This window comes from Kogia breviceps, chromosome 1, assembly GCF_026419965.1.
Source record: "Kogia breviceps isolate mKogBre1 chromosome 1, mKogBre1 haplotype 1, whole genome shotgun sequence".
Taxonomy (NCBI): Eukaryota; Metazoa; Chordata; class Mammalia; order Artiodactyla; family Physeteridae; genus Kogia; species Kogia breviceps.
This window is the reverse complement of record NC_081310.1, coordinates 79,895,315-79,922,101: the sequence shown is the minus strand read 5'-3', so window position 1 is coordinate 79,922,101 and position 26,787 is coordinate 79,895,315. Positions and strand designations below refer to the sequence as shown.

General features: G+C 40.0%; 1 protein-coding gene and 1 pseudogene across 2 annotated transcripts in view; one reads left to right on the top strand and one right to left on the bottom strand.

Annotated features, from left to right (window-relative positions):
• NOTCH2 (notch receptor 2) overlaps nucleotides 1–26,787 on the top strand; it is a 182,463-nt gene that overhangs the window by 94,565 nt on the left and 61,111 nt on the right. For both annotated transcript variants that reach the window (XM_059071567.2, XM_059071559.2), the window contains exons 5-6: nucleotides 3,371–3,493; nucleotides 26,146–26,379. In XM_059071567.2, coding sequence (XP_058927550.1) covers nucleotides 3,371–3,493; nucleotides 26,146–26,379 — 357 coding nt within the window. The remainder of the gene's footprint in view (nucleotides 1–3,370; nucleotides 3,494–26,145; nucleotides 26,380–26,787) is intronic.
• LOC131765082 (ubiquitin-conjugating enzyme E2 D3 pseudogene) lies at nucleotides 15,926–16,281 on the bottom strand (annotated as a pseudogene).

The following is a 26,787-nucleotide window of genomic DNA, read 5'->3' as shown; positions in this document are numbered from 1 at the left end:
AGTCATTCCCTAACCTCCCCCTAACTCCTTCCCAGCACTAGGCAATTCCTAATCTACTTTCTCTATAGAGCTTCCTATTCTGGACATTTCATATAAATGGGAACACACGGTATGTGGTCATTCGTGATTGGCTTCTTTCACTTAATGTTTTCAAAATTCATCTGTGTTGCAGGAGGTATCAGTACTTCATTCCTTTTTATGGCTGAATCATATTCCATTGTATGGATCTTCCACTTTGTATCAGTATTTATCCATTCACCAGGGAATTGACATTTGGGCTTCTTCCACTTTTTCTGGCTATTTTGAAGACATTTGGGCTTCTTCCACTTTTTCTGGCTATTTTGAATAATGCTGCTGTGAACATTCTTGTACAAGTTTTTGAGTGGACATATGTTTTCATTTCTTTGGGGTATATACTTATGAGAAGAATTGCTGGGTGATATGGTAACTCTAATCTCTTTGTGACTGCCACACTATATCCCATAGTGGCTGCACTATTTTACATTCCAACCAGCAGTGTATGAGGATTCCCAATTTCTTCATATCCTTACCAACACTTGTTGTTATCTGTCTTTTTAATTATAGCCATCCTAGTGGGTGTGATATGATAGCTTATCGTGATGTGATTTGCATTTCCTTCATGGCTGGTGTTGAGCATTGTTTCATGTGCTTATTGGCCATTTATATATCTTCTTTGGAGAAATGTCTATTTAGATTTTTTATCCATTTTATAACCGGGCTATTTGTATTATTATATTATGTATATTTTATTTTAATTTTTATTGTAAGAATTCTTTATATAACCTAGACATAAGTCTCCTAACAGATACATGATTTGCAAGTATTTTCTCCCATTCTGTGGGCTTTTTACTTTCTTTATGGTATCCTTTGAAGCCCAAATGTTTTTAATTTTGAGGAATTCCAAACTATCAATTTTTTTTGTTGTTGCTTGTGCTTTTGGTCATATTTAAGAAATCTCTGCTTAGCCCACATCACAGAGATTTACTCCTATGTTTTATCCTAAGGGTCTTGTAATTTAAACTCTTACATTTTGAGTTCATTTTTGTGTATGGGATGAGGAAGGGGTCCAACTTTATTCTTTTGCATCTAGATATTCAGTTGTTCCAACACAATTTACTGAATTAAGTGTTTTTTATATCTGACTCATTTAATCTTTAAAACAACCTTTCAGGTAGGTCCTGTTAATTACACCAGAGAAGAAAGAAAGTTTAAGTATCTTGCCCATGTTCACTCAGCTACTGCATGGCAAGGGTGAGAATTGAATCTAGGCAGTTTGGCCCCAGAGGCCATGCTTCAACCATGAATTAACTCTTTCACCTACTTGTCTTCTTACCTACCTACATAGTGACAGGTAAGAACTAAAATAGTTAGTCAGTCATAAAAAGAAGATATTTTATTTCTTATATATTGTGGTTATGTTGAAATGCTTCTGCTTTCTTAATTTGTCTGTGGTTGGTGAATTCAGTTAGTTGTAGCACTGGCAAATATAAATTCAAGGTCACAGTTTCACATCCTTATAGTTTGGCTACAAAGTCTTCATCACCTCCTTGACACCCTAGTCAACCATATTTAGTCACCAGGGAGATCAAGTTAGGGGGAGGATGACCAATAGTAGTTCTGGAACACCACCAGACCACACAGGTTCTAACAGTGGTGGGCCAGGACCCCTTATTTCCCTCCTACACTCTAAAACTATCTTTGACTTTTCTGAAGAATGTTTCCATTTAAGAGCACTAGGCTAGAAACAGAGACCTCAGTTATTGTTCAGGGACTGTTCTTTCTGGATCTGTAGATTTGCCCTCACTTTATCATAATTATGGGTGGGCTTAAACAATTCAACATTTACTGACTCATTAGTCCATTTGTAAGACTTTCATGTGATTAAACAGATGTATGAGTAATGTGATTAATCTTTTAAAAACTCTGAGTCTATAAAATTTTTCATAGTCTTTCTTAAGCTTACTTAATGACTCACCTGCTTGAATGTACTGAGTACCAAACACCTAGAGAAACAGAATTCTCTTCAGTCAAGCTCTTGATTATCTCCATCTTCTACGAAGTGATTTCCTTTGCTCTCTGGGTAATTTTTTTGGTTACTTGGTTCATACTCATTTACATGACTGCTACTGTATTCAGAGAAACCAGCCATGTTCCAGTGTAACAGAGCAGATGTAGAATACCACAGTAGCTTGTGGTAAGGAATGAATAAAGCAAAGTGTGATTGATGTCTGTCCCACTCACCAGACTGCAATGCCCCCAAAGCAGAGACTCTTTCTTTTACTCACCTATACCAGTGCTTAGTATAAGACCCAATAAGTGTTTTGAGTAAGAGAGAGAAACTTAAGGGACATTTTGAAGAGGGCAAATACTTAGTCACATGTATTTCAAATAAGAGGATGATCAGTGAACTTTCTCTCTTGTTTTAAAGCTGGTAGTCTTCTATTTTAATAGCTAAGAGATTTGGTAACAAGGAGAGAGAAAGTAAAAGCCCAATGTATAAATTATAGAGGAACATTCTATGGGCAGTTAGGGTGAAGTTTGGTGTGCTAGTTTCATTTTTCATGAAAGGGAAAAATCAAGCAGAAGGAAGCAATGCTGTTAATGTTAAGAGGAGGATGAAGAATTTGAAGGGTTGGTTAGTTAGTAATAATAGTTAGCAAGTTTAGTTAGTAATAATGCCACTCCATATTCAGATAGCTTTTTATATTTATTTCTACCTTACTCATGATGTGGCACTTATAACAACCTAGAAGGGCAGGCTGGGCAGGTGCAGTCAGCCTCATTTTACAGATGAGGAAGCTACTTCAGAGTTTGTAATTTACCATGTATTAAATAGCTTATAAGCAGTGAGGTTGGAACTTGACCCGTATCTTCAGACTTTTAAGTTCAATATTTTTTCTTATGTTCCCCGCCACCACGCTGATTTTCCCAAGGGAAAAAAAAAAGGAATTTAAATTTAATTAGGTAATCTTTTATCTGTTCTTCCCATTAATCTAGCATGGAGCTGGGGAAAATCTAATACCCTTTTTTTTAGAGTGAGTAAATAGCTGTTCTGAGTAGACATTTATCTTCACTGGGATTTTATTTCATGAAAACACTTTGAAATACTTGTGAGGTAACTATGAAGGCATGTCATTGGCATAATGAGTCATTTTAAGTGTCTATGCTTGAGGCAAGAGAAGACAGAAGATTGGAGGATTTTTATATGGTGAGTCTTGGGTTGACCAGCTGCTTGCTATTGAATTGAAATAATGAAGTCAGTCTGTTCTGATGACTATGCCCTGTGGAGAAGAGCAGATCACACCATCTGTATGAGAATTTATCATTTTCTCTGTTCTTGTCTTACTAGGTTTTGAAGGGGTCACCTGTGAGTGGAATATTGATGACTGTCCTAATCACAAGTGTCAGAATGGAGGGGTTTGTGTGGATGGGGTCAACACTTACAACTGCCGCTGCCCCCCTCAGTGGACAGGTATGTACGGTGTGACAAATCAGTCAGAATGGGGCATAGGTTGGTAACCAGAGGCAGTCTGTTATTGAAGTGGGCATCTTTTACAAGGGTCTCTGTGCTACATCATTGGGTATAGTGCTAACCCCATATGTTCCCCTGTATTCACTTAAAGGAAGAAATATTTTCACGGGTATTTATTGGGCAGCTGATGTGAACTCAAGCGCCATGCCAGGTGCTGTGGGAGATATGAGAAAGAACATTATTGAAAGACTCTGACGTTATTATCTGGTAAAACAGCACATTGCCTGGAACATAGTAGATGCTTATTAAATATTTGAGAGGAAAGGATCATACTTAAATGCAAAAATATAAACGTTTTTACCATATACACACAAAAAATGGTAACTGTGTGAAGTAATGGATGTGTTAACTGATCTTATCATGGTAATCATTTCACAATACATATGTATATCAAATCATGTTGTACTCCTTAAACTTACACAAATGTTATGTTAAATATAGCTCAATAAAGCTGGAAAAGAAGAAGCTACAACTTGTCAAGTTTTGGTGTAGTATCGAAGAATATTCATAATTACATGAAAAGGTTATTAAAATGCTCTTCCTTCCAACTAAAAGAAAAATGAAAATAAATTATGCAGGCTGCGAGAGTTCAGAGCTTATTGTTTGTTCACAGACAGAAATCTATCTCATCTTATTGTCATGTCCTATAATTATGCAAAGGGTTGGGTAGGTCCTCTTGATGACATTATTTTTCCTTCTTTTTTTTTTTTTTTGCGGTACACGGGCCTCTCCCTGTTGTGGCCTCTTCCGTTGCGGAGCACAGGCTCCGGACGTGCAGGCTCAGCGGCCATGGCTCACGGGCCCAGCCGCTCCGCGGCATGTGGGATCTTCTCGGACCAGGGCACAAACCCGTGTCCCCTGCATTGGCAGGCAGACTCTCAACCACTGCGCCACCAGGGAAGCCCTATTTTTTCCTTCTTTGTATCCCTTTTTGCACACAGATTTTTCTGCCTCTGACATTAGAAGAGTAGTCTTGCTTAAATTTACAACCTCTTGGAAGTTTCTAATGTTGTCTTAAGCAGGTTTTCCTCTTGTTTTTGAAATTAAGTGAGTTTATGCAGACATTTGTTTCCAATTTCTGTTTATATCTATTTATCAAACTGAAAGTGGAGACAAGTAAGAACTGATTAAGTGATTAAAACTGAGCCTTTTTTTTTTTGTGGCATGCGGGCCCCTCACTGTCGTGGCCTCCCCCGTTGAGGAGCACAGGCTCCGGACGCGCAGGCGCAGCGGCCATGGCCCACGGGCCCAGCCGCTCCGCGGCATGTGGGATCCTCCCGGACCGGGGCACGAACCCGTGACCCCCGCACCGGCAGGCGGACTCTCAACCACTGCGCCACCAGGGAAGCCCAAAACTGAGCCTTTTTGAGAGAAGTTGATTGATTTAATGTGGAAACCCAAGAATAAGTTAATGTTATAAGGAAGAAACTCCAGTACCAGTGAAGGATTGTGCCCAGCAAAGAAGTCTTGAAATTGGATTGCTGTTGTTACTACCTGGTATTCCTTAGAGTCTCTGAATTGCCTTCCCTCATCTGCAGCAGCTAATTATTCAGAGTACTCTTTAGAGCTGTAGACTTAGGAATAGAAAAAGATTAAAAGGATTTAAAACTTCAATAATACGATTTCCTGGAAGGGCACACATTTCTGCTTTTAATCCCCAAACAGTCTTTTTTTTTTTTTTTAAGATACTTTCCCACTGGGTTTCCCTAAAATTGGACTTCCCCTAGAATTTCTTCTTTATTTCTTGATCCTAGGACTTTACTCCCAACCCTCTGCTCTTTCTGTCATACTCTGTCTTCTCTTTAGCTTTTGCCATTTCTCTGGTGATTTTTTTCGTAGGCCATTTTTTTTTCCAACTTAAAAAGATTACTGTAAAGTTAATTATGTGACAAATAGTAACTGGAAAGATTTGAATTTTTCTCTTTTTAATGATCCTCACAGTGGTATTGGGCAGGATGAGATACTTGTTAGGAACTTGACCCCATTCTAATCTCTCCCTTGCCCTGTGGGAGAGAGTGGCTCTGTGTGGTACCAAGGCTCCTGATGCCAATGAAGATTAAATGATAATTGTGATTTCACTGCTGATTTTTCTTTGAAAGCACACTCAGTTTCCTGCTTTGATATTAATTAGGAAGGTCCAATCTTGAGGGAAAGTTTCCCAGTGCAATGATATTTTACCAAAATTTCTTACCCCAGGGTGTTTACTAAATACCTTTTTTCTATGAAAGCCCTTAGAAGATGTTTCTTTTTCCACGTGCTTTTGTACTTTTTCTAGAGGGGATGGCAGAAATGATAGATAAGTTCAATGTGTCAGTATTTATTTCTTTTGATCTGCTGTCATTTAAAATACCCTCAGTCTTTGGTTTCCCACCACAGGTTTCCTTCCTCTTTTTCACTGATGCCAATCTTTGACTTCCAGTGACAGCTTTGTTTTTGTTTTTTTTTTTTACTGTCCCGGTGACCAACAGGATAAAGTCCAAGGTCCTTCCTTCATTATGTGAAGTCCTCCCTGGCCTCAGCCCCATCTGCTTCTTCAGCAATAAGAACGGCTTCCTGTATCAGCCACGTCCTATATGTCCTTGTTCACACCATTTCTTTTCTCTGGATTTCCCTTCTCCTCTCCTCTCCCTATAGTCCTCACCATTTTTGCCTGCCTGGCTCAGATCAAGTGGGTACCACCTTCAGGAAGCGCTCCCCCCCTCCCCGTGCCCTCTCTCTAGGCTGAGCTAAGTGTTACCCTCTGGGCTCCCTTACTACCCCATACATTCCTCTGTGATAATGCTCACCACATTAATATTAGCATTATTATGTGCTTGAGGTGAGGGAATGGGGTCACTGAACTGTCGATGACATCAGTTACCAGAGCGCTTTACAGACCTTTGTTGTCAGTAGCATATAGTTGAGCTGTTCCTGATCCCAGCCCCAACCTCATTCTGAGAAGAATAGAAAGAAAATTTTGGGTTGTAGTGTTCTATTGATATTGACATTAGAGCTGTAAGTAAAGTCACATTAGTATTTTCTGCCTTATACAAATTAAAAAAATGAATGGGGCTGGGAGCTGAGAGTTAACTAAGGTTTATTAGCGCCCAAATAATGAGCTAATTACAGTGTTTTATTTATGTAATCTTCACAATAACTTTATGAGGGGTAGAGGGTTTTTTTAATATTACTTTTACAGATGATAATGGATATTCAGAAGGGTTAAACAATTTACTCAAGGCACATAGTGGTTGGATTAGCGTTTGAATCTAGACTTGCTGAACTACAAGTCTATGCTCAAACCTGTAGTCTTTTTTAATACAAATTGACTCTATGGGTTATCTTTAAATTTTTTTTTATTTATTAAGGACTTTGAGTAATTTTTAGCAGGTTGAATGTTCAATTTATAGTTTTATTATTTTAGGATATGGTGACTTATTCCTTGTGTGTGCGTGAGTGTGTGTTCGTGTTCCTGGTTACTTTGAGATTAGAAGTTAATATTAAGTAAGTGTTTCATATTCAGTCTGGTGGTTTTTTCACTATGCCTAAGAGCCTTATTGCAACTTTGTTCAGAATTCCCTTTACAATTTTCAGCTGCAGAGTTGAACCATTCGAAGCATGAACTGTTTGGTCTGGCTTTTGACAAAATAGAGAAGGAAAGGACTTCCCTGGTGGCACAGTGGTTGGGAGTCCGCCAGCCAATGCAGGGGACACGGGTTCATGCCCCGGTCCGGGAAGATCCCACATGCCGCGGAGCGTCTAGGCCCGTGAACCATGGCTGCTGAGCCTGCCTGTCTGGAGCCTGTGCTCCGCAACGGGAGAGGCCACAACAGTGAGAGGCCCGCGTTCTGCAAAAAAAAAAAAAAAAAAAAAAAAAGAGAGAGAGAAGGAAGGGTTTGAGCAGGCTACTAGGAGAGGAAATGAAGTTGCCAGCTATCTGAAAAAAAATGGGTGGGATTATATAGCTAAAAAAACCTAGGTATCAATTTGCAGTAAATGGAGATTTGGGAATTGGCCACATTTTTAATGAGAAGAGCCTGATAGGTACCATGTTTTTTTCTAAGTACACCTACATGGAAGGCTTGATCTTTTGTAGCAAGTTCTGGACTTCAGGATGACCAGAAATTTTTTCCAAGTCTACTCATGGTTTGATTTGGGATAAATGAGTCGGCTTCCCTTTCTTCGGAAGGTTTTATTTGCTATTCACAGAACTGATACCTCTTATTGGGAGAATAAATGGTGCAGTAAAAAACTTTTTGAGCTTTCCATTTATTTATCAAACAGTTATCATGTAAAACATTTTAGGTCCATACTGTTTGATATGGTAGCCACTAGCCACATCTTGCTCTCAAGCATCTGATATGTAACTGGTCTGGACTGAGATGTGCCTCAACTGTAAAATACCTGATTTTGAAGACTCAGTATGAAAAAAAGTAAAATGTCTCACTAAAAATGTTTTAAATATTGATTAGATGATAAAATGATAATGCATTGAATACATCGAGTTAAATAAAATATATTAATTTCACCAGTTTGTTTCCTTTTTATTTTTTTATTTTATTATTTTTTTTAATTTTAATTTTTTTTTTTGCGGTACACAGTCCTTTCACTGTTGTGGCCTCTCCCATTGCGGGGCACAGGCTCCGGACGCACAGGCTCAGCGGCCATGGCTCACGGGCCTAGCTGCTCTGTGGCGTGTGGGATCTTCCCGGACCGGGGCACGAACCCGTATCCCCTGCATCGGCAGGCAGACTCTCAACCACTGTGCCACCAGGGAAGCCCGGAAGCCCTCTGTTTCCTTTTTAAAAGTGCTATCAGAGAATTTTAAGTGACATCTGTATCTCTCATGATAGTTCTATTGGACAACACTTTATTTTATTTTTATAACATCTTTATTGGAGTATAATTGCTTTACAATGGTGTGTTAATTTCTGCTTTATAATAAAGTGAATCAGCTATACATATACATATATCCCCATATCTCCTTCCTCTTGCATCTGCCTCCCACCCTCCCTATCCCACCCCTCTAGGTGGTCACAAAGCACCAAGCTGATCTCCCTGTGCTATGCGGCTGCTTCCCACTAGGTATCTATTTTACATTTGCTAGTGTATATATAAGTCCATGCCACTCTCTCACTTCGTCCCGGCTTAACGTGCCCCCTCCCCATTTCCTCAAGTCCATTATCTATGTCTGTGTCTTTTTTATTCCTGTCCTGCCCCTAGGTTCTTCAGAACCTTTTTTTTTTTCTTTTAGATTCCACATATATGTGTTAACATACGTTATTTATTTTTCTCTTTCTGATTTACTTCACTATGTATGACAGTCTCTATCCATGGACCTCTAGTGAGGTCCATCCATCTCACTACAAATAACTCAATTTCATTTCTTTTTATGGCTAATATTCCATTGTATATATGTGCCACATCTTCTTTATCTACTCATCTGTCGATGGACACGTAGGTTGCTTCCATGTCTTGGCTATTGTAAATAGTGCTGCAATGAACACTTTGGTACATGACTCTTTTTGAATTATGGCTTTCTCAGGGTATATGCCCAGTAGTGGGATTGCTGGGTCGTACGGTAGTTCTATTTGTAGTTTTTTAAGGAACCTCCATACTGTTCTCCATAGTGGCTGTATCAATTTACATTCCCACCAACAGTGCAAGAGTGTTCCCTTTTCTCCACGCCCTCTCCAGCATTTATTGTTTGTAGATTTTTTGATGATGGCCATTCTGACTGGCGTGAGGTGATACCTCATTGTAGTTTTGATTTGTATTTCTCTAATGATTAGTGATATTGAGCATCCTTTCTTGTGTTTGTTGGCAATCTGAATATCTTCTTTGGAGAAATGTCTATTTAGTTCTTCTGCCCATTTTGGGATTGGGTTGTTTGTTTTTTTGATATTGAGCTGCATGAGCTGCTTGTAAGTTTTGGAGATTAATCCTTTGTCAGTTGCTTCATTTGCAAATATTTTCTCCCATTCTGAGGGTTGTCTTTTTGTCTTGTTTATGTTTTCCTTTGCTGTGCAAAAGCTTTTAAGTTTCATTCGGTCCCATTTGTTTATTTTTGTTTTTATTTCCATTTCTCTAGGAGGTGGGTCAAAAGGATCTTGCTGTGATTTATGTCATAGAGTGGACAACCCTACTTTAGATGCAAAGATGTACTGTGTAGAAGCATCCTCTTTGACCCTGGGTGGTAGAGGGCTGGATTTGCAGCTATCCTCAAGGTGCCCTTGTGTTGGCCTCACTAGAGGAAAGTATGTTGACCTTGTTCTGGTGTGGTTTCCACATCAGTTGTGGACAGAACTGTGTCCTAGCCCAGTGTAGAGTGGTTTTACCTGACATGGTTGTCTAGAATAGTACTAATTTGTGCCTTCAAAGGCTACCACTCTTCTGGACAAACAAAGCCCAGGTGGAAGAAAGAAATTGGTGTTGGGAGTTGGGCAAATTGTTTATTTTATTTTTTTTAATAGGAAACTTGTTATAGAGATAAGTTGGTATTTGGATGTTCCTTGAGGATATGTATGTATACCTAAGGATCTTAGGAAGCCTGAGCACAAATATCTTGACTATTACTGTATTTGGCTCCAAGCCATCTTATGAGAGAAGGTCTGCTCTGGCAGTTATCCACGTAAAAAAAAAGTTATAAAAGGTCCCCAAATTAATTGAAGCAGTGTAGATTAATGTTTTGTCTACATAGGTTGTTATTTGAATTTTTCTTTTAAAGGTTCATTTCCTTCAGAATTAAAGTTGACTCTAAACTCAACTCACAAATTCCTCTCTGGCAGCTTTTGGTTTTGGGTTCACTCCTAGGGCAGACATGATTTATTTTCCTGTGCAGAACCCAGAAATGTAATTTCAGCTTGGGCTTGGAATAGTGCTTTGGGACACTAAGCAGAAGTGAACAATGGAAGTTAGGTGGACATGAGTCAAATAAAACCAGTCACATTTTCTCTCAGCTCTCCTTTATAGCACGATGAACCTAAAGTGTTAGTTAAGATTCCCTTTGCTGTCAATTGCTCCAACTTTAGCAAAAATTTTTGGCACAAATCACCAAGTACATACTGCCAGATGTGCTCTCTGGGAATGGAGTCTTTTCATGGTGGTATTTTGATTTTGAACTCAGTGCTCCTATTTCAGACTTACCTCTAGTTGGTGCAAGTTGTTCTCTAGAATGAGGCTTTTCTCAAAATCACTTTTCTGTATTTTTAATACTATAGAAATGGAGCTTTTTGGTGAGAGTGGAAACTAAGTATATCTGGGACTGCAGAAGTTTTTTCATTTGTAGTCTGCATGGAGGAATGGAAAAATGCATCTCGCGTTTCAATTTCTCTGCTGTCAACTTGATTGTGGGGATTTGAAAATAAGCCTGTTTTTTTGAATTCTGCTCCCCCTCCCCTCAACCCAACCTCAGTTTGCTATCATTTGGGCAGACTGCCGGAGTGCTAACCTAAAGCACTGTCATCCCAGAGGTCTCAGAGCTAATTAGTGCTTGTGTTGGTGGGAACAGAGGTGAGTGGTTAGTGTGGCCCAATAAATGCAGGAGGTGAGACTGAGGGATCTTTTCTGCCCTAGTAGGTCCATGACTCAATGTCTGGCTTTTGCTGCATCCCAGGAAAGATCCAGTTTCATTTCATGACTTTTCAAGCCCTCAGAGAATGGTTGTAAGGTAGCTTCAATAACAGATATTTACTGATTAACTTACAGTTACATACTATGCTACATGCTATAAGAGACACAAAGAAAAAATATATCAATTCCTAATCTTGAAAAATGGTCAAATTCACTAGGAAGAAATAAGAAAGTCAACACATAACCATAATAGGAGTTAAAAAGTAGGTATGATCATGAGTTTGAAAGAAACATGGATAGGAATTGGGGACCATCTAAGTCATTGGTACCCAACCCCCAGGCCACGGATTGGTAGCAGTCCATGGCCTGTTAGGAACTGGGCTGCACAGCAGGAGGTGAGTGTTGGGTGAGCGAGCGAAGCTTCATCTGTATTTACAGCCACTTCCCATCACTCTCATTACCACCTGAGTTCGGCCTCCTGTCAGATCAGCAGTGGCATTTGATTTTCATAGGAGCACAACCCCTACTGTGAACTGCACATGCGAGAGATCTAGGTTGCGTGCTCCTTATGAGAATCTAATGCCTGATGATCTGAGGTGGAGCCAAGGCGGTGATACCAATGCTGGGGAGCGGCTGCAAATACAGATGATCATTAGCAGAGAGGTCTGACTGCACAGAGCCCATAATAAATCCATTGCTTGTAGACTCATATCAAAACCCTGTCAGTGAGTGGCAAGTGACAATGAAGCTGCATCTTATGGAGTAGACTGGACATAAGCAACACACTTTGGTGTCACTGTCTCCCATCACCCCCCGGATGGGACCATCTAGTTGCAGGAAAACAAGCACAGGGCTCCCACTGATTCTGCATTATGGTGAGTTGTATAATCATTTCATTATATATTGCAATGCAATAATAATAGAAATAAAGTGCACAATAAATGTAATGTGCTTGAAACATCCCAAAACCATTCCCCTGCCCTCCAGTCCTTAGAAAATTTGTCTTTCAAGAAACCGGTCCCTGGTGCCAAAAAGGTTGGGGACCACTGATCTAAGCACTTGTTTGGGTGAAGGGGGAGATTGAGAAGAGTTAACTTCTACTTTAAAATCTGAGTAGTGGGAGAATGTGGGGACTGTTGACAGAGATAAAGAAATAGGCTAGGTCTTCCCTGGTGGCGCAGTGGTTGCGAGTCTGCCTTCCAATGCAGGGGATACGGGTTCATGCCCCTGTCTGGGAGGATCCTGCATGCCGCGGAGATGCTGGGCCTGTGAGCTATGGCTGCTGAGCCTGCACGTCTGGAGCCTGTGCTCCGCAATGGGAGAGACCACAGCAGTACGAGGCCCACGTACTGCAAAAAAAAAAAAAAAAAAAAAAGAAAGAAATAGGCTAGAGATAGTGGTGAGTTTGAGGTGAGTTTTCCAAGTGAAAACATTCAGCAGTAAGACCTAGGAGGTCAAAATGGAGGTAGGGGCTAGAGACTCAGATTTTGAGTCTTATTTTTGGTTGCCTTGGAAATGTTCAAGTCTGTAAGGAAAGTGTGTGGAATGAGAAGGCCAGAGGGTCTGGATCTTAAGTCTACACTTAAGAAAATTGATGAGGAAAGGGATCCAAAGAACGAAGATGAGAGAAGGGGATGTGTAAGAGTTCGGAAGAAGCTCTGCCATTATAGCATCACTGAGTCAGGGGACGCATTTTAAGATTGTACCTTTGACTCAACTCTACATACCTCTGTTACAGTGCCTGCAATATTATACTGCTCTTACTGCTTTATATGCTTATTACCTCGCCTGATATACTCTCAGCCTCTGGGGAATTGGGAACTGGCCTTACTTATTTTGGCATTCCCAGGACCAATTTTAACAAATGATGGTTATTGAATGAATGACAACCTGGAGTCTCAAATGCAATGATAATTGCAGAGAGTTAGTCAGAATTTTTGAGGTCATTGGAAATCTTCTAAAATGGAGTTTCTCTATAAAGGAGAGAAGAAAGCCAGATTGCAAGAGGTTAAAGAGAAAAGTGGATATTAAGGGAGGAGTAAAAGGAGGAGTGGGAGTAAATCACTTTTTCAAGATTTTGTACAGTAAAAAATGGGGGGACAGAAAGAGAGAGACGGGGCAGCAGGGCAGTAGCTTTAGGGATGGAAAGTTCATTCATGCGACCAACCATAGAATCTTGGCTAGGCAAAGAGTTAAGGCATCTGGAAAGGGGTTGGTTAGTGAACTGGGTTATTTAGGAGCAGTTTACTCTTTCAAGTTTTAGTGGGGAAAAATTAAGTGAAATGGTTGTTAAGAATGGGAGAGAAGGGAGATTGGAAGTTATATTCAGAGAGTGGAAGTACCAGTTTGAGATCTTGGAGTTGGAACAATGAGTGTCTTATAATGAGATCCAGAATGTGAGTCTGTTTGTGATAATGAGTGGATGTGGAGGTCTGTTGAGTTGAGAAAAGTAAGAACTCTTGGCTCAGATGACCTTATTGGTCCTCAACCCAGATGTTGATTTCATGGGAGATGGGAGAGCAAAGAATGAGAGGAACATAAACCATGTGCTTAAGTAATTCAAGGAAGTGGAAGTTAGTCCACAAGGACAGTAGAGGTGAAATGATTTAAATTATATTTAGTATTTAGTGTTTTTTTAATTTTAAAAGATATACATGTTTAGAATAATTTGGATTTGCATTCATCTCTCTACTTTTTTCTGTCAAAAATGAAAGTATATCCTTTTCTGTAAGGTAAGGAATGAGCATACTTCTCTTAATCTTCTCTTCACTCTCCAGATTTTGTTCATGTGATCTGGGATTTTAAAATTTATATTATAGTATTATTATTACTGAAATTTAAAGTCTTACCCATGTTCTTTAAAAATTATTGCTATGTATACTGTTTTAAAATCCAATTTATAACACTTTAGACTTAGTTCTCTGTATAAGTTGTTCTGTGCTAACTACCAGTACATTTATATCACAGCCTTCTCATTCCTGAGTTTTTTATTTTCATTTACTTTTTCAGTCAAATGAGTATATCTTTGAGAATTTTTTTACAGAAAAGTGACATGTTGGCATATCCTCAGAGCTCTGGTATATTTGAAAAAATTTTTTTAATTTACTTGCCTTCATACACATATAGCATCTTGTATAGATACTGAATTCTTGGGTCACAAATTACATTGTTATGAAGTTCCTAGACATTGTTCCTTTGCTTCTTGTAATGAGTATTATAGGAAGTCCAGTGTCTGCTCAGTCATTCTCTCTCTCCCTCTCTGTCTTTCTGTCTCTCCTTTCACCTCTCTCCTCCCTCTTTAAAATCAGAACTTTAACCAATATTGGTATAGGTATATTTCCTGTTATTTTTTCCTAGTCTTTTCGAGCCCTTTGGATCTGCAGACTTAGGTCTGTTCTCACCTCAGAAAAGATTATGTTTCTCATTTGTTTTTGTGTCTTCAGGAACACCTATTACCTTTACACTAGGTCTTCATTCTTCCTCATAGCTAAAATCTTTTCTCTACATATTTTAATCTGCTTGTTTTTTCCCTTGCATTTCACAAGAGCTTCCTAATTTTTCCTCCATAACTGATTTTTCTTCATTGTCAGTTCTGTCCTTTATCATTTTCAATTCTGATTTGTATTTGAACGGCATTCTTATATTTTTTAAAAAGAATTTTATTGGAGTATAGTTGATTTATATTCTTATATTCTTATAATATTTACTCATTGCATCTAGGTCCTCTCTATTTCTGCCTTTCTCTCAGCCCATCCCATTTCATCAGAGTATGATGCCCTATATTTTCATTTCTACATGTGTATAAAATTCTTGAGAATACAGAACCAATTCTTTCTATAATATACTAGTTTCTGGAAGTGTACATTTTTCACAAGTATGCTTTTCATCTACATCTTAAGTGGTACCTCTGCATCTTTTATATTGAAAAATGTTCTAATGGACTCCAGGTTGTTTTTTGTTTGCTTGTTTTACTCATTCTGCTCATTAGTAATGGCTTGCCCATAAATAGAGTAGGTTGATTCTCTTTGGAACCCCTGCTACAGTTTTTTTCTTCCAGGGAAGTGAGGGGCTCTTTATGTAAACTGTTTAACAGCCCAGCAGCCCACGGAAGTGCAAGAGCCAGAGTGTGGACCTCCTAGCAGGGAGACAGAAGTGTGGCACCATTTTCTTCTCTGTGTGGAGAAGCCTCTGTGCCAGCATCAGCTTTCTGAATATCCGGCATTGACACAACATCCATCACTCCCATATAGTGGCTGAGGCTGGATGCTCTTTGGTGCTGTTGCATCCGGAATTTGCCCCAGAAGCACCACAGACTTTCTTGTTGCTATAGCGGCCACAGGAGCCCTGGGACTCCTCAGTGCTTTAAATTGCTGTTGACCTGGAAGGATGGGATGGAGTTCAGTCCATTCTCCCTGTAGCAGCATGGCGGGCTTTCTGTAACACAAATTGGATTGTGTTGTTTCTTTGCCTACAGTGATTCAGTAGGTCCCCCTTGTCTTTGGATAGAGTTCCAAGGCTCTGAGTATAACTCCCTCTCCAGCTTTATCTCCACTGATGCATGCCTTGTAATTGAACCACAGTGTTTTTTGTCATTGCCTCAAATAAGTCACATTTTGCCTTCTATTCAAACCTGTGCACATACACCTCCTTCCGCCTGAAGTACCCTCCCCACCATCCCCCTTTCTACACATCCTCTCACATACGTACACATTCTTACACAACCTGGTTAACATATAGAGTCTCTCTCCTCTCTCTTTCTTTCTTAACAGTAATTTACAATTTATTCAGCTGTAATGCACTTATTCTGACTTTAAAGTAGCATCATGTGGCATACTTTTGAGTCTGTTCATGAGATTACTGTTCTACTTATCTCCGTCTGTTTTATAGATCTGTGCACTCTCTGGCACAAGGGCATCATTCTGGGTTTGGAACATACAGCAGTGAACAAATGGATAAAAGAACCTCAGAAATAGTTAAAGCAGGAGACCATTGTGATCTTAGAATATCAAGACATATGCTGCCATTGCTGTTAATATTTGGATGATAAATTTTTGTTGTGAATGCAGCCTTAGGTGGTTTGAAGGTATAGTCTGTAGGAAAGTGAATTGTCAAAAAAACCCACACTGCCTTGATACAGGCTTCCATTAGGCCATAATCTTGGCTTGCCAATGAAACATAGCATCCTTCACTGGACCTGCAGAACATAGTTCTTCTCTGTTCTGCTCTTGTCTGTACGTTCTGGGTAGAATCCACAACTCTTTTGTTTACCATTTTAGTCTCAGGTCGAGCCTGGCATGTAGTATATACATATTTGTTGAATGAATGAATGAATGGAGCATTAAATTTTCCAGTTTGTTCCTGGCCCAATTTCATGCCTCCAAATTCAGGGCTATTATTGGGTGCTGTCAGGGTCTCTTCTCCTTACTTCCCTGAGATACTTTAGTATCTTTCTTCAGTGTGGACCGGGTCTGTACTATGTCTGTAAATCTGGACTAATTTTGTATGATAATATTACATTTGACAATCAGTGTAAGCACTCATCACAGTGTCTAGTACCTAGAAATAGCTGAATAAATCTATTTTCACTATTTGAAGTCAGTAGCACCATTAGGAAGTAAAGGAAAGAGTGATTCTTTGCCTATTTACCTTCATGCAGATGGAGGCAACTGGAAGAGGAGGACCTCTACTGAGGAGGGCTGCCCGCAGAGGGGATGTAGTCTTTAGGGAAATCTTGAGTTTCAATTGAAGAAGTAAGGTACCTCACAATATAGAGTCACCCTTGAGACACAGTTGAAGGATTAAGGTCAAAAGGCAAGGTGAATTTGGTGTGGAATAAATGAGATGGGAGTTCAGCAGCTAAGGAAGAGGGTGGAATGAGAGGCATGTGTATTGATGGGGGGATGTAAATAAGGGAGTGATGGAAAGTTGGAGTGTATGAATAGGATAGAGACACCCTAAAGGTGTGAGGGAGATAAGTTGAAAGATGATTATTATTTTGAGGTTAGAATGACTTAAGTGAGAGAAGACAAGAGCAAATCAAATTTGTTTAACAAATATTTTTGATTACTTCTCAAGAAATATTATTAGCTGGGCACTGTGCTAAGTGCTAGGGATTCACTGATGAAGTAAATGGTACACCCATTTCTCCATGGAACCTACAGTCTAGTAACATAGACATAAAGCATATTATCTGTAAGATTTTGAACTATAATAAATACCTAGTGGGAAAAGTAGAGGTTATTAGCTTATTAACAGGTAGAATTAGTTGAGTTTGGGGTAGGTATGTACTGTCTCTTTCAGCTATGGACAGTGGGTATGAATTATTAGGAGATGGTTCAGCCTAAGAGTGCTCCGGGTACAGGGAACAGCTTGTGCAAAGACCCGTAGGGGGGAAAGATTGTGATCATGTTGAGAAAGGATAAAAATAAAAAGCCAGAGTGCCTGGCACGAGTGGTATTTCAAGGGGAGAGACTGGAGAGGTAGGCAGAAAATGTAGATAGGATTTAGAATTTTATCCTAAGTGTAATGGAAGGCATAAAGAGCTTGAACAGGCAAATGGCACAATCCACTGTACATGATGAGATTAAGTTGGTGACTCTTTAGAAAAAAATAACTGATCAGGATGCAGGGAAACCAGGCTTTTGAGGAGGCCTGAAAAAGATGATGGTGTCTAGGATTCATGGGAACATTCACTGAGATTCTTGCGTTTATCTGCATGTGTATGCCACACACCTACAGGATCCCCTTAGCCACTTGTAACCCTAGCCTCATATATACATGTGTGTGCTTGTACGTTAGTGCACACACACAGCCTCTCATTAGGCAGACCCTGTAGAGTCCAGTGTTTGTGCAAAATGTTTCAACCATCTTTCGTCCTGGGAAGTTGTAGAATAGTCAAGCTTGTCCTCTGCCCTTTCACTTCAGGAGCGGAATAGAAACTCTCCTGTGTGTAGAGGAGAAGGTTTGTAGGACAGAGGTTACAAGAATGCCCTGCTATGATACGAAAAGATGAAACTCCCCAACTCAGGAGCCTGGGTGACTGCTGGCTGGAAGCATATATTGGGGACCGAATTCTCTTGACTTAACCAAAGAAGAGGAGGTAGCAGGGTCAGGGCAGGGGTCACCCAAGCTCATTTTTACATGTTCCTCACATGGTGATTGTTGTTGCTAATGAGAGTTGCCCCTTAGCAGGGCTGTTGATGTGGTGAAAGGTTTTCCCTGCCAAGTTGAGAGGTGACTAGGAGGGGAGGGCTTCTTCCAGAAGTGCTAAAACTCAGCGACCATTTCTTTTCTTTCCTTTTTTTCCCCTTCCTCTTCTTGTTTCCCAGTCACTTGTAATTCCAAGTCAGATTGATGGTTTGTTTGTGGTGTCCTGAGAAAACCATAATGAGCTGTTTGTATCCCGATGTCTTACAGCTCATAAAATGGTGTCTGTTTAGTGGTCCTAAGCTCACATGGCTAGAACCTGATGCTTGGGAGGCTCAGGTCATAGTTTCCATTTCAGTACAGTCCTGTTGGGTTCACTCTATTATATTTCTGACACAGGCACTGCCCATAGTCTTACTTATTCATCCTTTGCTTTTAAGACCATAGGACGGTGCAATAAGAAAAGATCATTATGAAAGTGACCCCACTCCTACAAAATCAATACCACGTACTTATTTTTCTTTTTTTAAATAAATTTATTTTTTATTGAAGTATAGTAGATTTACAGTGTTGTGTTAATTTCTGCTGTACAGCAAAGTGATTCAGTTATACATATGTATACATTCTTTTAAAAATTCTTTTCCATTATGGTTTATCATAGGATAATTGAATATAGTTCCCTGTGCTATACAGTAGGACCTTGTTTATCTATCCTATATATAATAGTTTGCATCTGCTAACCACAGACTCCCTTCCCCACCCCCCTCCCCCTTGGCAACCACAAGTCTGTTCTCTGTGTGAGTGTGTTTCTGTTTTGTAGATAGGTTCATTTGTGTCATATTTTATTTATTTTTAATCAAAGTATAGTTGATTTGCAGTATTGTTTTAGTTTCAGGCATACAGCATGGTGATTCAGTTAAATAAATAAATAAATAAACAAACAAATATATATATATATATATATATATATTCTTCTTCAGATTCTCTTCCCTTATAGGTTATTACAAAATATTGAGTACAGTTCTTTGTGCCATACAGTAGGTCCTTGACATCACTAATTATTAGAGGAATGCAAATCAAAACAACAGTGAGCTACCACCTCACACCAGTCGGAATGGCTGTCATCAAAAAGTCTACGTATAATAAATGCTGGTGAGGGTATGGAGAAAAGGGAACCCTCCTACACTGTTGGTGGGAATGTAAATTGGTACAGCCACTGTGGAGAACAGTATGAAGGTTCCTTAAAAAACTAAAAGTAGAGCTACCATATGATCCTGCAATCCCACTCCTGGCCATATATCCAGAGAAAACCGTAATTCGAAAAGACACATGCACCCCAATGTTCGTTGCAGGGCTATTTACAATAGCCAAGACATGGAAGCAACCTAAGTGTCCATCGACAGATGAATGGATAAAGAAGATGTGGTACATATATACAATGGGATATTACTCAACCATAGGAAAGAATGAAATAATGCCATTTGCAGCAACATGGATGGACCTAGAGATTATCATACTAAGTGAAGTAAGTCAGACAGAGAAAGATAAATATCATATGATATCAATTATATGTAGGATCTAAAAAAAGATAGAAATGAACTTATTTACAAAACAGACATAGAAAACAAACTTAAGTTTACCAAAGGGAAAGGGGGGTGGGGGGAGGGATAAATTAGGAGGCTGGATTAACATATATATACTACTATATATAAAATAGCATACTCGTTCTTAGTTGTATTGTCTTCATTTGTAGGCACTGCTTAGGCATCTTGCTCTTCCCATATGTTTCTCAACCCTGCCCTTTCCCTCAACAGTCATTTTGAAGACTAACTTGAAGTGTTGTGATCTCACACCCCAATGTCCTTTTCAGCACTTGATTTCTGTTTTTAATTTTGTTTATTTCTAATTCTTCTTCCAACTAGCTGTGTAAATGTTGACAAGTCACTGCACCTCTCTGGTCCTAGTTTTGTCTGTAAAATGAGCACATTAGGTTGAATCTAAGGTCTATTTTGCCACTGACGCTAAGTGTCTGGTACAGTGCCAGACATGTAAACCGAGGTGAATGGCCAATAAAGTCCTTGCTCTCATGGAGCTTATGATCTAACAGAGACACAGACTGCAAAACACAAATGAATATAAAATTACACCATTTGATAAATGACAAGACAGACTGAATGGAGTAGGTGCAATGAAGGAGAAAAATGAGGAGTGTGAGCTTGGAGGTCTACGTAAATTATAAGGAAGGTCAAGGTATGAAATATTAATTAGCCATATGAATAAGAGGAAGAAGGATATTTGAGGTGAAGAGAACAGGATATGCAGAGGCTCTGAGGTAGGAAAGAATTTAATGCTTAAGGAGCCAACAGTAAGCCATTGTGGCTATAGAGTAAAATATATGAAGGAAAGATAGAGATTTGAGATGTATTTATGAAACAAAAGCTATCACCCAGAGAATTATCAGTATATACAGGTGGCTCTAAGTGTTTAAGGTGTCAGCCAAGGATTTGGTAGTGTAGCATTTCATACCAAATTAGTACAGACTCATAGTGGCAATAGAGAAAGTAGTTTCTAGAAACAAGTGGTTTCCTTTCTAATAGGAGGTGGGAAAAGCCTAATAGCCCACTGCCTTAGTCCCAATGTCAGATGCCAGTAGCCTGCAATACCTGGGAGGTGAAATTAGTAAGAAGGATAATTGATGCCCTCAAAAACTTGCCTAATTGAGCTTTGTGCAACATATTTTGGGAGTCCACCAGCAGAGTTTGTGTGCTGACACATGCTGAGACTTGTTTGGATTGAAGGTGTAGTAGCTAGGTAGGGCATGGAAAGAACGCAACTCTTGCTTTTCACCAGAGGCTTTTATATGCTAGGTAGCTCCTAACTTAGTGCTTTTTCCTTCTCTCCCTACTAAAAGAAAGTCATTTGTTTTTGTCCCTCCTGTATTCTACTGGCAGGCTAATGTTCACATGCAACTTTGATCATACCTTCTCCCACCTGAGAGCCTACAATAACTTCCCTTTGCTTGTTGTATCAAGTTCAGAATTCATATTAGAATTCAAAGCCTCAAATGGTCTCCAGCCTTTTCTCATTTCAAACCCCAACTAGGAATAGACTCCAGTCATTTTGACGTCTTCAAGACCTAATGCTACCAACCTGAGTAAGCCTTCTTCCTCCAGCCCAGGCTGACGCTTTCTTGCCATGGAGTAGTGGGAAAAGCTGAATGACCTCAGACAGTGGACCCAGCCCTTCTAGTAGATCTCCAAGAAACTTTCCTATTTCAATACTTAGTGATTTTTTGTCTTTATTCATTTCTACCAAGGGTCTTCTTTTATTGTCTCATGCTTCCATGCCTTCTCTGTGTGCTTTAAGATCCTAGGATAAGGGACTTAGTCTGTAGACCTTGTGGGTCAAACCCAGGGCTGGATAATTAACGGTGCTGCAATAGAAAGAACAGTAGTTTTAGAGTCAAATTGATCTGAGTTTGAATGATAGTGCTCTGACTTACCAGTTTATGACTCTGGGTGGGGATGGTGGGGTTGGTGGTTACCTAACCTTTCTGAGCCTCACGTTTCTTTTTAACATCTTTATTGGAGCATAATTGCTCTACAATGGTATGTTAGTTTCTGCTTTACAACAAAGTGAATCAGTTATACATATACATATGTTCCCATATCTCTTCCCTCTTGCGTCTCCCTCCCTCCCACCCTCCCTATCCCATCCGTCTAGGTGGTCACAAACCACCTAGCTGATCTCCCTGTGCTGTGCGGCTGCTTCCCACTAGCTATCCACCCTATGTTTGGTAGTGTATATATGTCCATGCCACTCTCTCACTTCGTCACAGCTTACCTTTCCCCCTCCCCATATCCTCAAGTCCATGCTCTAGTAGGTCTGTGTTTTATTCCCGTCCTACCCCTAGTTTCTTCATGACATTTTTTTTTTCTTAGATTCCATATATATGTGTTAGCATACGGTATTTGTTTTTCTCCTTCTGACTTACTTCACTCTGTATGACAGACTCCAGGTCCATCCACCTCACTACAAATAACTCAATTTCGTTTCTTTTTATGGTGAGTAATATTCCATTGTATATATGTGCCACATCTTCTTTGTCCATTCATTTGTTTCTTATTTTTAGGCTTCTGCATTGGTTTCCTCCTTTGCCGAGAGGGGTGGTGACATGAAGGAAGTGCAGTATGTTGGCATACTTTCCACTGGGAGCTTTGGAACAAGCAATTTAGTGGCACCCTGGTTACTGTTTTTATATTCTGAATGTAATGACTGGTTGCTAGAATTGGAATGAGGGAAAAATTCTGGCATAAATATGCCTGAGAAGGGTTTTGTTCTGGAGAAATGTGCCTGAACCTTAGAGAAAAATGATCCATTCTATAAAAGATTATTTATAAGCCAGTATTCTCTTGACTCTGTAGATTTGATTTCTCTAACAGTATCTAACACCAAACAACAAAGGTATTTGATGAAGGTATCTAACCTTCAAAAATCAACCTCATTAGAAAAACAGTCAACTGTACTCAAAAAATACATTTGATTTTTGGACAGTAATTTGAAGCTATAATTTTTCCCAGTAATTTTATGGTGCAAATCATGATTTTACTCTTCACCTTTCCTGTCCTGTCTCCTTCCCCATGCCTTTGTGTGCTTGGAAAAACTGAGATGCACAGAGATTATTTTGATATGGTGAGATTCACACCTCAAGTCTTTGTTACAAATTTGAGAGTCAGCAGCTCTAGTTTAAATCCCAGCTCTCCTGCACTCCCTGCCTCACAACAGGCAAGTTATTTTACTTCTCTGAGCCCATTTCCTCAACTATAAATGAGATAATGATTGTGACAACTTAAGCACAATGCCTGGTTCATAGTATGCAATCAGTGACTCTTGGTTTCCTTTACCAAGAGAACAAAATTTTCATTCCAAGCATTGTTTCATTAACCTAGTCTGTCTTACTACAATATTTAAGTGTCTGGGAATTATAATGCATACAAAATACATATGAGATGTTTTAAAATCAGTGTCCTATACTCAGAATTATCACAGAGCCAATAAGAAAGAAAAATAACATCCAAATTTCTCACATTCAGCAAGTCAGTTTGGTTTGACGATAGCACAGTATTTGAGTCATAAGTGTAAGAGACAAGACTCTCAGTAATTTCCAGGTTACAGAAACTCTTCACCTGCTTCTTGGTTATGTTTTCATTTCTAAATCCCACCTGCATCTTAATTACACACCTGTCTTTAATCAGAGGTGACATTTCTGCCAATAAAGTAGGGGAGCAAAGCTTTCTACACTAAATGACATCATCTACCCTGGGGAAATGATTGCTCCTGCACTCACTCACTCACTCACTCACTCACTTACTTTGTATTAGTTAATACTGCAGGTTGCAGTTGACAGATCCCCATCTGAAATTAGGGAAACCTGTTGGAAGGGACATCTCTCAGAATGGCTGTGCTCTTGAATGGACTTATGAAGAGTCGGTCTTTGGGAACAATTGGAATCAGTAACTTGAATGCCACCAGATTCTATTTTTCTTTTCTGTGTACTTCTGATTCACTGTTATCATTTTGTGTGGAGACTGGTCATGTTATTCTTTTGGTCCATGTGGTAGAGGGTCTCTAGTCCAAAAGTTTGGAAAAGAGACACAGTGACAGTTTGTATAAGATGCCCATCCTGGATCAGTCAGCTGTGACCAGGAAGGCATGCATGATCATGTAAAGATATGGTGGCTCTTTCAAGAATTATATGGATGAAGTGGGGTGAGGAGAAAAGCACAGAAGCAGGGTCCTGAGCACAGAGTTCCAGAGATGCCCACACACCCATTCTGCCATCTTAGGTAGAGGGATCTTAGCTGGGAATAAAAAAAATATTCCTGAACTGAGGTTGCTTGCAGCCAAGTGATGGGAGATTGCTGTGCAATCGAAGAAGTGCAATAGAATGATGTTGGTTCTGTAATAATGGATGTATAGGTTAGATAGGAGTAAAGAATAGGTTGTCAGTTAGGTTGGATCAGACACAACTAGCTTCTGTTAGCAGTGATGGCTACACAGTTAGGCACTTTGCAGACTCTGAAAATACTTGAGCCAAGTTGAATTGTTATCTGGGGACTAGGTATAGCCTTGGCATTTTCTGAGTATAAAAGTCCTGTGCTTTGTCATTAAGAGGCCTCTTCATCAGAGTGCCTTTTTGAGTTATTCAGTGAGTTTTTTACAGAGGAAGAATTAAGGACACCTTGAGGTTTTTTGGGTTTTAGCCACTTGTCATGTTCTGTTTTAGAGAATTCATATGATCCGAATATTCATTCCCTTTGGTAGTTCTGAATATTCATTCCCTTTGGTAGTTCCTTAAACTGGTATTAAAAGACCTCTGGGGCTTCCCTGGTGGCGCAGTGGTTGAGAGTCCGTCTGCCGATGCAGGGGACACGGGTTCGTGCCCCGGTCCAGGAAGATCCCACGTGCCGCGGAGCGGCTGGGCCCGTGAGCCATGGCTGCTGAGCCTGTGCGTCCGGAGCCTGTGCTCCGCAACGGGAGAGGCCACAACAGTGAGAGGCCAGTGTACTGAAAAACAAACAAACAAACAAACAACAACAACAACAAAAGACCTCTGATAAGACAGATTCATCAGTTTGTTTTACAACTCAGGTGGCCTGGCACTAAATGCTTGCTAATCACAAATTCCTTGCTTATAAGTCGATTGTCACTGGGCCTAAGAGCCTTTGCCATAGTCCCCCATCCTTGTTCTCATAGGGACCTGCAGTCCCTTCAGAAGTGGTCTTATTACCATCCTTCAGTTTGCTTTCTTAGGCAGAACAAACTGATCCTTTTCCATCTTCTATTGCATTAGGTCGACTTCCCACATCTTATTCCACTAATCCAGTATTTGCTCCAGTCTCATCATCTTGGCTTTGCCTTTCACATTCATATTTTATCATGGCTCTTATTGTCCTTAGTTCCTTAATTTCTTCTCTACCCTTGCTTGCCCTTACCATTATTAATTTTTATTATTACTTAATTTATTTTATTTATTTTTGGCTGTGTTGGGTCTTCTGTTCTGGCTTTCTCTAGTTGCGGCAAGCGGGGCGCCACTCTTCATCGCGGTGTGCGGGCCTCTCACTATCGCAGCCTCTCTCGTTGCGGAGCACAGGCTCCAGATGCGCAGGCTCAGTAGTTGTGGCTCATGGGCCTAGATACTCCATGGCATGTGGGATCTCCCCAGACCAGGGCTCGAACCCGTGTCTCCTGCATTGGCAGGCAGATTCTCAACCACTGCGCCACCAGGGAAGCCCTACCATTATTTTTAATTAAACCTTTTATTTTGAGATAATTATAGTTTCCCACAAGGTTATAAGAATTAACAGAGAGATACTGTTTACCCTTAACCAAGTCTTCCCCAATGGTAACATCATCTTGCAAAACTACTATCCAGCATCGTAATCAGGGTGTTGATATTGATATGGTCAAGATATAGAACAGTAGCCCTAAAGCTTTGATTTTTAGGTTGTTTCTCATTATTCTTGTCCTTACTCATCTCTTAGACTCTTCTCTCCTTTCTCTTCTCACTTAATGTATTCATTGTCCCAGGGATTTAACCAAATCAGATTTAAGGATCTTGTAAGACTCAATTTTCTCTTTGATAGGCTGGCTAGATTTCATGGTGTCAGAGTTTCTAGGGATGGCAACTTTCATTCTCTAAATTATTTGCCTGGAATAACTATATGGATGTCTCAAGGTGGCCTTAAAATTCATGTGAGGACCTGGTCTGCTGTGAGTTAATTTTGCCTCAATTTCAGGCAGGTCACTTGAGGGTGAAGAGTGTGGGGGGGCTGGTATGGTACTAATCCTCTGAGACTGAAGAGCCCTAATCAAAGGCACTTTTCCACCCAAAGGACAGTTCTGCACAGAGGATGTGGATGAGTGCCTGCTGCAACCCAATGCCTGTCAGAATGGGGGCACCTGTACCAACCGCAATGGGGGCTATGGCTGTGTGTGTGTTAATGGCTGGAGTGGAGATGACTGCAGTGAGAACATTGATGACTGCGCCTTCGCCTCCTGCACTCCAGGCTCCACCTGCATTGATCGTGTGGCCTCCTTCTCTTGCATGTGCCCAGAAGGAAAGGCAGGTAAGGCCAGCAGAAGAACAGAGCTGGAAATGAGGGAAAGGGCTGGTGAGCAATCGGGATTTCTGCCTCCTTCTCTTTCATCCCTTTCGGGGTATGTCCTTTTAATTTCCATCTGTAGGAACATGCTTCTCAAAGCTGTTCTTCTGGAAATGTAATTGCTAGCCAAAGTACTGTGAAATTAGTCTTCTTCCTTAGGACTTTTGGCTCTCAATTCTGTGTACCTCAGTTTTTCATCCCCCCAAAATGAAAGTTAGCAGCTATTGCCTTGGGAACATCTATAGCCCTCCTTAAGATTTTAAGCTGAAAGGCAACTCCAAAGTTAAGATGAATTTCTCAGAAATTAAGACAAAATTACTCACAAATGGATGTAGGCAGTTAATTTTAAGAAGAAATAATCTATTTACTCAG